Source organism: Astatotilapia calliptera, chromosome 10, assembly GCF_900246225.1.
Source record: "Astatotilapia calliptera chromosome 10, fAstCal1.2, whole genome shotgun sequence".
NCBI classification, from domain to species: domain Eukaryota; kingdom Metazoa; phylum Chordata; class Actinopteri; order Cichliformes; family Cichlidae; genus Astatotilapia; species Astatotilapia calliptera.
In genome coordinates, this window is record NC_039311.1 from 11,932,128 (window position 1) to 11,946,554 (window position 14,427).

A 14,427-nucleotide genomic window follows, 5' to 3' on the forward strand; every position below is an offset into this window, starting at 1 on the left:
TATTGCGCTTTATGATGAATATGCAATTTATTGTAAATAAGCCAAACATGAGAAAACCTGGTGAGGAGCTTCTCTCTGCGCCCAGTTGGTAACATCCAGATGTTCATCAGTTCAAAAGGTCTTTGCTTGCCAGCAGCCATTAGTCTATTTAATGAGGACAATTCAGAGCCAGTACATCCAGGATAAATAGGTGATGCTGCACTGTAGCAAATAAACTTGTATGTAATGACTCGTGTGCATAAAAGTGTGTAGTCTGTTTTCCGCTTTGTTGTGCTCCTCCTGGTGCTGCGAGGCTTGCTGCACTTCTCCTTTTGTATCAGTTCAGTTTATGAAGAAATCACTTCATCGAAGGAGACGTGGGTTGCATGAAACAGTAAGAGATGCCAGTAAAAAAAATAAATAAATAAAGAGAGACTCCACTCGTGGTTTAGACTTATTGTGCATATGTCAGTTAAACTAGTTTAGATCAGCACAGCACTGCTGTCACAGGAAGGCATCTCCAACATGAAAGTGAAGCCGAACCTATTTGATATTAATAGCTTTCAAAATTTGAATGAATGGCTATGAATTTTTATTTTCTGTTACATTTAAAATCCCATCATACAGATATAGCTTTGATGAGTAGTTATGCCCTCAGGCTGCAATGATTTAAAAAAAAAACCAGCAAATCTACTTTTAACAAATGTATGCTCTTTTTGCATTCGATAATCAAGTTGATCAAGAAAGACTAGTTTTGGTATGAAATGCTTAAATTATTATTAAATCTATTAGCTCAATCAAAATGACTTTTTTTTGGGGGGGGGTAAAAACTCACTTAACTCACCAACAAAGTAAGCATTAGAAGATTAGAAGGAAAAGCTGTAGCAATGGCTAACAACTGCACACTACATATGAAGTCCCAATCCTGACTGCAGGCAAAAGGTGTCTTCATGACTAGAGGCTTGGTCCCATTACTAATCTGAGATTATGCGACCAGGATGGAGGTCAGTTGTTGAAGTATTTTTGCATAGTAGACACACAAAAATAGTACTCATGTCAATTTGTGTTCGAAATAGAGAAAATTGACTGACTAAGAACCAAAAGCAGCACCACCTTGGGTCTGCAGCCAGTTTCACAATAAGTTTTTTTCTTTTAATATAATTGCTACTGATAAATGTTTGTGCATTCTTATTTTAGCCTGTTCAAAGTTGTCCCAACAGGAAACTGGTCATGCAGACGTGAAGAGTGACTCAATTCTCGGCAGGTGAGAAAACCTTGAATTTTCTCTGCACAGCTCATCATTTGAACAATAGCGTCAAGCTAAAAATAGCTACAGTTTCCTTGCTAGCACAGAGGCTGCACTGATGGTGTCGAAGCTTTATCAATCTGACATGAAGTTTAATAAAAAAAAACTTTAGCAACCAAACTATAAGCATAATTCACCAAACATAGAAGAACTCATTATAATAGTACACAAGCAGTTTATGGAGACAGGACTGAACATTACAGTTAGCAGGGTTGTCCTCCAAAGGTCTCCAAAGTTAGCCTAGCCGAGTGGATGAGGTACCCCGTGTTGAGCTAAGTTGGTAATAAAAAAAGTTTCTTTCTGTTTTTTTTAAATTAAAAATTACACAAAAAGAGACAGCAAAGACTGTATGACCAAATTAACAAAGGAACACAACAAAATCTAAAATTCGGTCACGTGTATAGAATATAAGTCTAATAATTTTACCCCAAATACACTTCTTTTCAAAAAAATAGCTGGCTTTTTTATTATGAAATGTTTAAACAGTCAGACAAGTATACACAGGGCAGGGCTACACCATTCATTAATATTATTAATATTCACTTACCATAGACAGGAGCAACAATTTTGAGAGGCTAATAGAACATCCCAGCACTGTTTTAATGGCTCCAATTTGTAAGTTGACTTGAGGCTGTTAAGGTGTGCCCCATATAAATCCTGCCAGTTCAAGGACTTTACCCTAGGGTCTGCTACTAGTTTTATCCAAGCCACTCTACAACCACTGCAACAGTCATGAAAAAGTTTCACAAGGACATAAAATTCTATGTGTGCAAGATATGCTTGATCTGTTTTAAGGTGAAACCTACTAACTTCATATACATCATGTTGCTATATTATTTCTGCATGTGGGTCCAGAAGCATAAATGTAATTAATTTGAGGCTGGTGAGTACTACAGTCGCTTTTTAAAGAACCAAAAAGGCAGAAAAACATGATCTCTTAGAAAACAAATAGTTGCCAACATACATCCAACTGTCTTACATTTGTCCATACAACTCTTATATTCACCGTTATTTATGGTGGTTGTCCAATAAGTACAAAAATTCCAGGTGGGGAGAAACTGTGTGAAAAAATGTCTTGTATTTCTTCATAATTATGCTTAAAGTGATTAAATAAAGTGCTTGATCTGAGCTGTGGGGAAAATCTAATTTAAAAGACATTCCCCATTTATAGCTGCCCCTAAGATGCCTTTGCTTTTGCTCTAATAAAAGGCTGTGTCTTGTTAACAGACATAACATATATCACTGTAAAATGCCTCTGCAGCATATTACTGTCATATTGCCCCACAAACCATCCAAAGCTATTCACACAAGCATCTCTTGAGTGCCCCCTGCCAATCCCTCTTAGGGCCCTAAATAGAGGCCCTCTTTTTATAATGAAGATTAAAGTGACATTTGGATGAGTGGTGGCTATATTGCTCCACAGCCTTGATGGGAAGAGCAGGATGGGACCTCGAGCCAAAATAGGATGGCTAACTAGTCTCTCAACAAACACAAGCTGTGCAGCTTGTGGAAATCCATCCTAAACTGTAGTGTTTACACTGTGTGGTGCTGTGGAAATGAGCAAAGTATTACAGATGGTGGCCCATCAGCCTCAGCACAGCAGGTGAAAGAGGCCAACAAAGTCAAGCGGAGCTCTAAAGGCCAAATTGGGATACAGTTCTGAGAAGGTTGATTTTGCCATGGAGAGGTTACAAACTCATTAATCACTTTTTTCTCATCCACAATCGTCGCAGAAGCTGATGATTGGACAACCATCAGCTTCTGCGATCAGATTCATCACCGAGCGGTGGATCAGACACCTGAGCTGGAAATATATAAACGTGAGGCAGGGGGAAGCGAAAAAGGAGTGCACTCCTGTCCTAGAAATTCTCTGTGTCAGTTTAAAAATACTTGGATGCACAGCTCTTGAACAGTTTGGCACATTTAAGAGCAGACACTGAAGCCGGAAAACGGCATCTCCTGCATCTTCTAATTTATTTGCAACGGACGATTTGAAAATACGTTTGACTTGACACTGTGCTCTGTAGCTTTACTGTGACAGCAAGTCTGCGATCAGTTTATGGTCCAGTTTGTACAGACAGATTGTGACTGCATGCTACCTCTCGGGGGACCCAAGTCTGCAAATAGTTGGCCCACATGAGGGGAGCGAGAGGGCATAAAACACATGCAGAAGTTGGAGGGTGTTGTGCTCCGTCTTTAAATAATCCAATTAGAGCTAAATGATAATCAGCGAGTGCCTAGGATTAGAGACTCGGGCGGCTGCAGTCATAGTACTGCAGCAGAATCAGCAGCACCTGTGAATGACTCATTTCTCGGAAGCAAGAAACTATTGAGCGCCTCTGTGAGCAGGATTCAGCCGCACACTGAAGCAATTTGAGATCATTACTGACAAAGATTAAAATGTATCAAACCACTTAGAATGAGGATTGGGGATAAGGGATTTACATATTAAAGACAAATCTTATAGCCTGTATAATAACGTGTTTGCCTGAGCAGGGATGGCGACAACTTAATCCACTTTCTCCTGCAGTGAGACGTTCTACTCCTAAACGTTGCTGAAGCTTGTGGCATTTGCAAAGGTGTACACAAGCATGCTTTCCCGACCATAACCGCTCTCACCTCTGTCAGTGTCGTAAAGGTAGACGAACTTCTCCCACTTGTAATGGTCCAGCAGGCTGAGAACAGCTCCTCGCAAACTGGGCCTCATCTGGATGACAAACTGCACGTCGGCGTCGATGGGAAAGCTGGGAGTAATGAAGGAGGTGTGCAGTGCCCCGCAGAAGGAGGTCAGCGTGTTCATGGACTTCCTGTCGTAGAAGCCGAAGATGGCGTAAACTCCTCGGGAGAACTGGGAGCAGACTAGTGCAAAGGACAAAGAACAGGTTCAGGTCATGGACTCAAACAAAGATTTATGCCAAGTTCCTCCTAATTTCAGAAGAGATGTCAATAATCGCTGTGACATACTGAAAGTTAAAGCTGCTGAGTCCCTGTGCAGAAATAAAAAAAAAAATTCAATGTAAGGTTGAGATGAGAGGGAATTCTTTATGCTGTTAATCTTGCAAGTGAAGCAGCGGCTATCTGAATAAATGGGCCTCACGCGGGATGCCTGCTCCCTATGGCAATGCTCTGCTGCCCGGTGCCCTTCACTTATCCTTGCTGTAAATGCAACTGCTTGGGTAATCAACTAGAAATAATGGGGAAGTCAGTGCACTGGCCACAGCTCTTAATGGACAAATATCCTGACACATGAGCATCCAAATGTTCGAGCGCTGGGCTGTGCTGCCGCTGTATAAAAGATTTACAACAAGGCCTATCTGTTGCCATCTGTGGGCCTATGGAAATGAGCCGCGGCCACAAACACTAAACACACTTACAAGGTGTTAAGTATTTCATTTTATTTGTGTATAATAAACTGGTTCAGTGCCACCAAGGAGGATTAAATCAGAGGCATGACAGCCATCCTAATATTAGTAATGACTGAAGGAAATGTTGGTCAGTGCAGCAGACCTGCTCTGATATTTCTGACCCTCTGCTCCGCACAGGTCACAACGCTGCTCAGTGAAGCCGCACAGAAACACTAATAAGTATTAAATGAGGCTAGAAATGTTTGGATTTTAGCATTACAGTTACAGAATAGAGTATTATCAATAAAGTGTAAATTTCTCTTTTTTCATTTTGAATTTCTGTACAAAATGAAGGAACAAAGAGGTTATTCTTTAAATAGAAAATCAAGTCACATACATATTGTTCAGTAATTTGCATCAAAAACAAGACATCTAAAGGAAACCGACTGTGCATATTTCCCTGTCAACCCCTGCATTCAGCCTCTGTCTGTCTCTTTAAGGCCTCCCTCCCAGTGAGCACCCTATCTGTTCTTACTGGGCAGCTTGCTCTGCCCCACAGCAGACTTCCACTAGTCAGATTTCACTGTCAAATGCTTAAATACACATGCATATCTTGAGGTCCAGCTCCCATCTAAAATATGCCTGTGGACAAGGCCAACAACCATATATAGCAACAACCTCTGCAACAGAGGTCACGTAAGATGGTTATACGTGGGCACACACAATCTGATTGGTTTAGATGAGGAAGTGTTTAGTGCATGTTTTCAACCAACAAGAAGCATTTGATTTATTGATAGAAACTTTGATTACTTTGATTACACACATGCACGGCACAGGCTCAAGAAATCATAACAAAATATAAATAATAGCAAATCTCATTAGCAAATTGTATAAATAAAAAATAATTTGTGCTTCTTCTGAAATTAAGCATAATTTATTGCAAAGAAACAGCTGGTGGCCTATTCCACTCGTCAGGATTCAGGATGCACATTGCATTAATTCATGCATTAAATCATCGTGACTCACGAATCACTGATGGAAAACGGGCGTTTTTATCCTTCAGTAGTGTTTTACTCATGAGAAAGTCCTGTTTACGTTGTCGGGCACACGAGAATGCCCATGCATGACCTTAGACTGTATGCTCTGCTTAATGCACCAAGAAATGCAGCACATGCAGAAGCAAATATAAATGCATATAAAGTCAAAAGCTTCATAAAACAATTTTACACGTGTACTTTTCTACCATTGTTACTTTTATGTGTGAGTGGATTTTGAGGGAATGTTGAAAAACTACATATAGTCTAAACTAGGAGTTAAAGTCTAGAAATGATTGGTCAAATTAAAAAAAGAGTTTTTAAGTTTTAAGTTTTTATGATTGCAGTCAGAGTAAAATAATTTCACAGATCTGCGATTTCATGTGTTATTTGCTGGATGTTTTCACCATTTGCTTCTGTTCGTTTGACTTTTCCATTAAGACAGCCATTCCGTCACCCACACATAGTTGATGATTCGGTTCAGTCATCTCTCCCTCTCTCATTTTATCATCAGATCAGCCTGTGTGCGTCTTGGATGGCCACAGTGCACCTGTTATATAATCAAGGGGCTGCTGCACTCAAACATTTAAGCAAAAAAAAGCCAGAAAAAATGTCAGAAAAGATCGATTCCTTTTAAAATCAGCATGCTTCACCTCAAATTACAGATTCACAGCAACATCCAGCTCGTGTTATTCATGCAAAATAGCACACTGCCATAAATAAACACCCCTCAGCTCATCGAAAATCATCCGATCCTATTGGCAAAATGACTGCATTATCTTTTGATTGTCAAGGTTAAACGGACAGTCTGTTCTCCCAAAGGACTAATGAAATCATATATTTGGGCTCATGAAGCTGTAAACACCAGCCAACTACAGTAAATTCCCCTGATCACGGTCAGAAATGAAGTTACGCATCATTGACTTTATTACAGTGGTGAAGTGAAGCTATTTTACTGCTCTGTGCGTTTCTGTTCAGAATACTAACACAGGCCTTCCATCCATGATTAATATCCAGCTGGAGAAATTCAGCTCTCTTCACCCTTTGTCGACTCTCATCTTATTCATCACCTAACAAACACCCACATCTGTCTCTCACTGCTGCCTCTCTCTCTTTTACCCCTCACCCTCTAATTCTCTTCACCTTTTCAAGCTTAAGAGGTACACACAGCAGCTCCAGAAACACCAACACCGTCACATGTCTTCTCTTTTTCTTTTTTTTTAGTCTGAGTCCATCATCAAAATTGCTGTTGGTGGGATGAACCTGTATGTGCACAGCAGATCTGAGCCTTTAAACTGGATTCTTATAGCTCTATCTCAGAATGGAAATAGAGGTGAGCTGCTGTCCTCGCCTGAGAAGCGAACAGCAGACGCATTAAGGAAATTGAACTTTATGCGCATAACACAGTAAGAATGAAGAAATAAACAGTGGATAACTCGTGCTGCGATGAGGAGTTGAGCTTCACTGTTCAGAGCTGTGAGGTTTGAGAGGATCTGGTGCTGCATGTGAACAAAGTCAGGACAACAGTTTTATTTTTTGTGACAATATTAAATAACCTCTTAATGTGTTTACTTCTGCCTGGCAGGAAGTTATTTTTCCACTGCCAAAGAGCTGCGTCTGCAAGAGCAGAGGAAAGCAGGAGGGCTTCAGATTGTTTTACACAGGGACGTGAGGGAAGTCACATTGGTTTATGCCACATGGGGATACCTGTTCTGCGCTGACACAGGGTCACATGTTCACTAAATGAAGAAGCCAGTGAACAAAATACAACATGCAGCTGTGCCAGCTTGTAAAGGACAGGGTCAAAGAGAAACTAGAAACACTGAACATATTCACCAACTCAGGTGGTGTAACAGGAAATGCCAGAAGATCATCAAGGGCTTGAAACCATGAACATCATTACTTTGAGAGCTGGATTGAAAATCACACCAAAAGTCAAAGTAAAAAAAAAAAATCACAGGCTGACCTCTGAGTCTGTGTGCGTTCCAGATAACATCTGGGCACACGCCTGATGAGACAGTTGATGGTGTCTTAGGGGATCCCTTCTCAAATTTGGATTATGAGTTGAGTTCGCTTCTGGGCAGCGTATGGTGCTATTTGTCAGTGTCTTTTATACTGATACATAACATTACAGAGGATCTCAATTGGATTCTGTTCTAAGGAACATTACAGACAGTCAATGATCTTCATTGTTCAAGAGCTGTCTACACACTGTTCACATGAAGCCGGAAATTGTCCTCCATCAGGAGCAACCCAGAGTCCACTGCACCAGCATAAGGTCTGACAAACGGTCGGAGGATTTCATCACAGTATCTAACAGCAGTTAGGATATTTTCGACTAGCACTTGGAGGTCTGAGTGTGCCCAAAGACCACCACCCAGCCAGTCATGTTGGATAATGTTGAGGGCAGCATGACGTTCACCACAGCATCTCCAGACCCTCTGAACCTCCTACATGTTAGAAAAGTAGAAATCTTCACCTATAAAGAAAATGAGGTGCCAGTGGTGTTCCTGCCAGTTCTTGTGTTCTCAGAAAAAATGCCAGATGAGCTGCGAGCAAAGTTCCCACTAAAGGATGTCTGGCTTTCTAGGGAAATCTAATCAAAATATGGACATCAGTAGCCAACTGGAGGTAATGCTGTAGTGCTCTGCCAGTGATCCTCCTGTTTTCCCTGGGACAAGGAAACAGATACCCGTCATGTTGCCGGGTTGATGCCCTTCCAGTTCTGTTCATGCAATGCCCCATCTTCTGGTATGTTCTTTGTGTTTTTGAGACTGCGCTGAGAGATGCAGCAGATCTTTCTGTAACAGAGGTTTGGATGTGCATTTCTGGAGGAGTTGGACAACCTGTGTAATCTGAATCGACTGCAGGTACCCTCTTATAGGACACTGAAAAAAAGCAAAACTGGAAAAATCACTCAGGCAGGTTAAGGGGAGTGCAGTGGTTTGTGACCACCTCCTACTAAACCATTCCCTTCTGCGGGGAGGTTCTCTTGTTGTTGCCTCTCCAGTGCACTTGTTGTCACTTTCATTTGCACCAAAGCGGGTAAAATGGACCCACAAGGGTTTATGTTTCCTAACTGGATAGATTGATATCCCTGAAGTTTAACAAGCTTGGTTTTATATTGTGAGTGTTCCCTTTGTTTTGTTAGCAGTATGCATCAGTGAATGCATTGTTTCCTAATGGAAACAAGCTGGACGCTAAGCTGAAGAGTAAATAGCTAGCATGTCTTTCTGTTATTCTAGGTAATGTGCATCCTGGCAGCATCTGTGGATGTTTTAGCTGGACAGGACGCAAACAGATTTATCTTGAATATTTATATCTGATGACGTATATGATGCAAAACTACCGGTAAAAGCCGTTAATGTGGTCATAAAGTGGTTTAAGCCCACTATGCATGCACTTATCAGTAGAGGCTGAAGAGGTAGAATCACTATCTATACAGAGTAATTATAATATTCTGTAGATGCTTTATTTCAGTATGCTTGTATCTGAGCTGCGAGTTGAAAACATTCATCAACAGTATTTTTTTGCAGCACATGATGTCAAAAATCCTATAATTACAACAACCGTGTGAAATGCAGTCTATATTTTTTTTCCCAATTAATACCCCAGTCTAACATGTCTAACAATTCATGTGCTGTTGTGCACAGGCTCAAAAAAAGAACTCTATTTTTAGACGCTTCAACGGCAAGATGTGAAAAGTCTGCAATTCAGTTTTCCTCAGTACTAGTGGAAGGAATAAAGCAGCCTAGGTTTGGAAGCATAAGTGGAAGCATGTCAAATAAAAGGCCAAGTCTGACAACAGATGTTTAAGGTCATAAGGCACAAATGCTACAAGAAACTGGAAGTCCTTTATAGAACAGTAAGCACGTACTGCATAACCACAGCTGTCTGCTTTTAAAGCACAAAATAGGAATGTTTGATTAGATTTGTGGCGCTATCCTTTATAAAGCCATTATGGTTATTTGACCTTTCAGGATGCTGCAAATCAAAAGATTTTGTTTTCTTTTTTTATTTGGACAGCTTGATCCTTCAAGCATTTTTGAGCAAGTTAGAGCATGTAGGTTATAGTGAAGGGCACAGCAGAAAACCCAATCCTGCAATCCAGTTTTGACTTTTATGTATGAAAATGAAAGGCGAGGGTTGCAGACAGACTTGCAGTTACACTTTTAGGATCGCATTTCCACCTGAATAACAGCAGGTTTGTGTCAGAACACTTTTCTGTCAACACAGTAGGGCAGCAAAATTAAAGAGAATTTCTATTAATGACAATTCAGTATAATTGTGTCTAAGCCTATGATGTCTTTCTGAAAGTTAGTCACCCGGCACTTTGATCCTGTAGCTCACAGATGGTCATGAAAAACATTTATAGTTATAGTCAGACTGTCCTATTGGCTTTGCTTGTCCTCTGGCTTTTCCTCTAAGCAGGAAAAGGAGAGGTGACTGCATTTCACAAACTGTCATGGCTCACTCAACATCTCACTACAACTGAGACTTATCGCTTATTATTTAATTTCACTGTGTTTTCTCCTTTGTGTCTATAAAAGATATGATGAACATAAGTACAGAAAAAATGCATTAAGTAAAGAATATATTCACAAATCAAATGGAAAATTAAAGAAGATAAACAAGCAAAGAAATAAATGAAGAATGAAATGGAAAGTAAATAAATAGAAGGAACTAAAAAAATAAAGTAGCAAATCAAACTTCATGACTTCATTATTAAAGCCGATAATGGCATCTTCAATTTCATGGAGTTATTTATTGTATCAAAAATAAATAATCTATAATGATTAATTTGCTACAAACTACCTCATCTCATGATGAAACTAAGTTATCACTTGATCACTAAGTTTCATCACCATTGGTCATTATTAATTTCCCCAACATCTTATGGTCAAATATCTATTGGCGACAGTTATACTTTAGCTCAGTGCTAATTAGCAAATGTTACAATTTAAAAAATGAAAAGATAAGGCCTTGGGCACACAGGCCATGCTCCAGATATCTCGGACGTCAGAGTGACATCACTCTCGAGTTGAGTGTGTTTCAGTAATAAAGTCAGATAAGCAAGGAAAAACACGATGTTTTGCTTCTTAGCGAGTTTGAGCCATTCATGCATCACTAGCGAAACATTAAATACTTGTTTTTTTGTGGTTAAAAACACCGCTGCAGCATGTCCATGGACAGAGCCTGTCAGTGCTGTGTGAATGGCTTATTTAACAAGTCTAAAATACACAACAGTTACAGTATAGATCAAAAGTTTTAAAGATTCATTGTCGTCATCTTGGATTGTTAACCCAGGGTTTGCACGGTAGACACCAACTTGTGTACAAATACTTCCCATTCACACGCCGAGCTGCGGTGAAACTGCAACACAAACTGAGCCTGAGACACAAAATGGAAACAGTGAGCATTCACCTTTAAACTAAATCAGCACCTTGTACTATTGCAAGCGACAGCGTCCCCATTTTTAGGCTGCATTGCACTTTTCACAGTTGCGCTACCATTTGGCGAGTAGTTTGCAAATGTTTGCAGACAGGTCCAGGTCTTTGATATCTTCGATGCTGTGGACCCAGTAGAGGTGGTGAGTGACAGGAGAATAGTGGCTAAGCTGTCATCCCTGTTGGACAATATCTCCCACCTCATGCAGGAGACTCTGACAGCACTGAGCAGCTCCTTCAGTGGCTGCGGCACCCACGATGTGGGACGGAGAGATTCCGCAGGTCTTTCCTTCCTACTGCAGTCAGACTCCACAACAAAGACTTCGTAGCTGACCAAACACACACATTCGCACATGTGCAATAACACTAAGTGTAATTTAGTATTTTATTCTATTGTATATATTATGTTATTCTTTTTTATCTTATCCTATTCCATTGTTTTCTTAATTTTTGCTCCTGTAACTTTGCACTGTCCACTTTCTGCTGTGACACAACAAATTTCCCACGTGTGGGACTAATAAAGGTTTATCTTTACCTCTTATCTATGCAAACTACTGGTATATGTCGTTGTTATCAATTTTAGCTTAACAGCTGCCAGCAACCACTCTCTAGCTGTCTGACGAATAGTGGTTGCCAGGGGTCACTGACTGATCTGTAGGCCTCTGCGATTGGGGCTTTAGCAGTCGATTTCACAGCAGCTGCCAAAAACCTAAAGCAAGCGCTCACTGGTTACTAGATGATCACTGAATGTGGAAAACATTTCACCTACTCCATTTCCACATTGTCACTGTGGGTATGTAGCATGCTGGTGTTAGCGTTTAGCTCAACGGTCTCACAAGGCCATTAGCATGTCAGTTATTAGCAGCAATTTATGCTCTCCACGCGCTTAAAAACAACTTTTTTGCAGTAAGTATATTAAAAAATAATTCAAACATTGTGCTTGTTATATTTTCTAATAACAACTCTCTTTGCAGGATCTAATCTGCACTCTTACTGTTTAAACTGTGTAGACCTGCTAGTTTACTTTGACCTAAAAAAAACCCAAACATCATTGTAAATGTTTGATAATGAAGAAAGTCGGGCTGAATTCACAGCGTGCACATTTTAAATGATTCCCATGTTATGACATTTAAGCTTATCATATTTTTATCCACATTACAGTCTGCATTGTTGCACAATTTGTCTCAGCTGACCAACCACAGAGAAAGCACAGGGCATGATAGAGACTGAAGGCTGAGTAGGTGTTTCTCCTCCGGCAGTGTTGTTGAATGTTGGCTGGAATTCCCTCTTTTCTACAGATTACAGCTTTATAAAGGCACACATTTTCTTCCAGTGGGTTAGCCCCCTGCAGGTATTCATTATACACAAAGAGCCAGGCAACACTCGTTGGATTAGCTCTAATCTGAGAAATAAAACTGGAGATTGCCCACATGCTAAACCATGACAGAAAGAAATTTGCAGCAGCAATAAACACACACGGATTGTGGCTACTGGAGTATTATGTGAACATACTTGAATGTATTTCACCTCCACATCCTTTGCAAATGATGCAAAAACACCAAAGACCATAGTTATAATAGACAGAGTAATGCAATATACTCAGTTTTAAAAAAGTAGAGTGAAGAAGTTATAAATGCACAATTTACAAGCTCTAACTAATGTATTGTGAAATATCAGGTGAAAAATGTTTCACAATAGAAAGCACTGAGAATAGGCTCATCTATCAAATATAAATAGAAAACAAATGGGCCGCAAATTCTTTCTTGTTTAAAAAACACAGAAACACTGGAGAAAAGATATGATTTTTTTCCCCTCTTTACCTTCAAGACTGAACGCTCATACAACTAAACAAATTCATGAAAGCAGCTTCTCTAAATTATTCACTGCCCCGCTGGCATCTTTGGTTTTCTTGTGCATTATTCTGTGACGCGCACAGCTTGTTGTCCTTGAATAATTTCAGGTAACATTTAACGAATAACGGCAGAGATTTCAGAGGTAGCCATGCTGAAGGACGTTGTGTAAGGCTGCAACAAACTGCTGCAGCGTCACTGTAGCTTGTCAGTAGTGATCACCGTCGCTGTGTTACAGCGCTGACATGTAAGCACATTCTGATGCACAGGATGAAAGACTAACTGCACATCTCCAGTGGCTTGCCCCCAGAGCTATCCGGCACTGTTCTGCCATTTCGCAGCATTATGACCGGCCACGGTCGACTGACTAAGTTTGAGCAAAACAACAAATAAGATTATTTCTTACGATCGTGCCGAGCGCATTCGGCTGAATACTTATTGCTCTTTTCAAATGATTGGCAGGTATGCATTCAGTCTACTGATATTTAAATGCCTCTATTGTAGTTATTTAGCATTAGCACTCCCTCGTTCAATAGAAACCTAATGCATTTGTGCTGCATGATGGACCATGACTCATGTCTTGCCCCACAGCAAAGGACCCTGAAAGCTCTTATTAAACTAAGATTTAAACTATTCATGTGAGTGAAAGTGCTTAGAAAACCATATTGTATGCACCTGAAATGCCTCTTTAGTTAGATAAAATCTTCCTAAAGACATTATAAATGGCATGAAAATGCCATGACAAATCTGACAATGAGTACTTGTCAACTTGGCACAGGTCATCCAAACTGACAGGACTCTGGCTGCAGTAGCAGTAACTCAGATATTTTTATCAGTGCATCGTGATAAAAGGACATGCTTTTGGCTAAGTGTCTCTTTTTTGTTCAAGGGCTCCCAAACCGAGAGATTCCATTTAAAGCTTACAGACACAAACATCTGACTGGCCAAATATGTAAGCAAATGTGGTGAGTGTGTTTTTCATGGTGAAGTTTTAATAATTGAATTCAGAATTTCACAATGAAGCTTTGAAGCCAAGAGTGGAATGCTTTGTCCTCAGAGGATCAGTGACCTCACTGCTATATTTAAAAAAACAAAAACAAAACCTGTTTCTATAAACATTAATTATATCTATGCAGAGTATGGCTTAACATAGTAACTATCATGAAGCACGCTCACCCTCGGGCCAAATGATTTGACAACCCTGTCTCTGATGCTCGTGCATCATCCATGACTTGTCTGTTTAAATGAGTTCTCAGAGTTATGATGAAGATTGTTTTGTATTGCTTGCTCACATTGCAGCACGTTTGTTTTGCTATAGTAACTTAAAAAAAGAAAAGAAAAGATTTGTGCCAAATGTTTAAAACATATAATGCTCTGATAACTTCAGCTACACAAAGATTGGAAGCGGGGGGGCACAGCTAGCTGTGCTCGGTTTAGCACGGGTAGCATGTATGCTGCTCAATAATT

At 40.1% G+C, this 14,427-nt stretch overlaps 1 protein-coding gene across 8 annotated transcripts in view; it reads right to left on the minus strand.

The window, feature by feature from the left end:
* The window catches only part of LOC113030021 (glutamate receptor 3), a 78,749-nt gene that overhangs the window by 57,436 nt on the left and 6,886 nt on the right, over positions 1-14,427 (minus strand). For all 8 annotated transcript variants that reach the window (XM_026181052.1, XM_026181051.1, XM_026181055.1 and 5 more), the window contains one exon: positions 3,905-4,144. In XM_026181052.1, the coding sequence (XP_026036837.1) occupies positions 3,905-4,144 (240 nt within the window). The remainder of the gene's footprint in view (positions 1-3,904; positions 4,145-14,427) is intronic.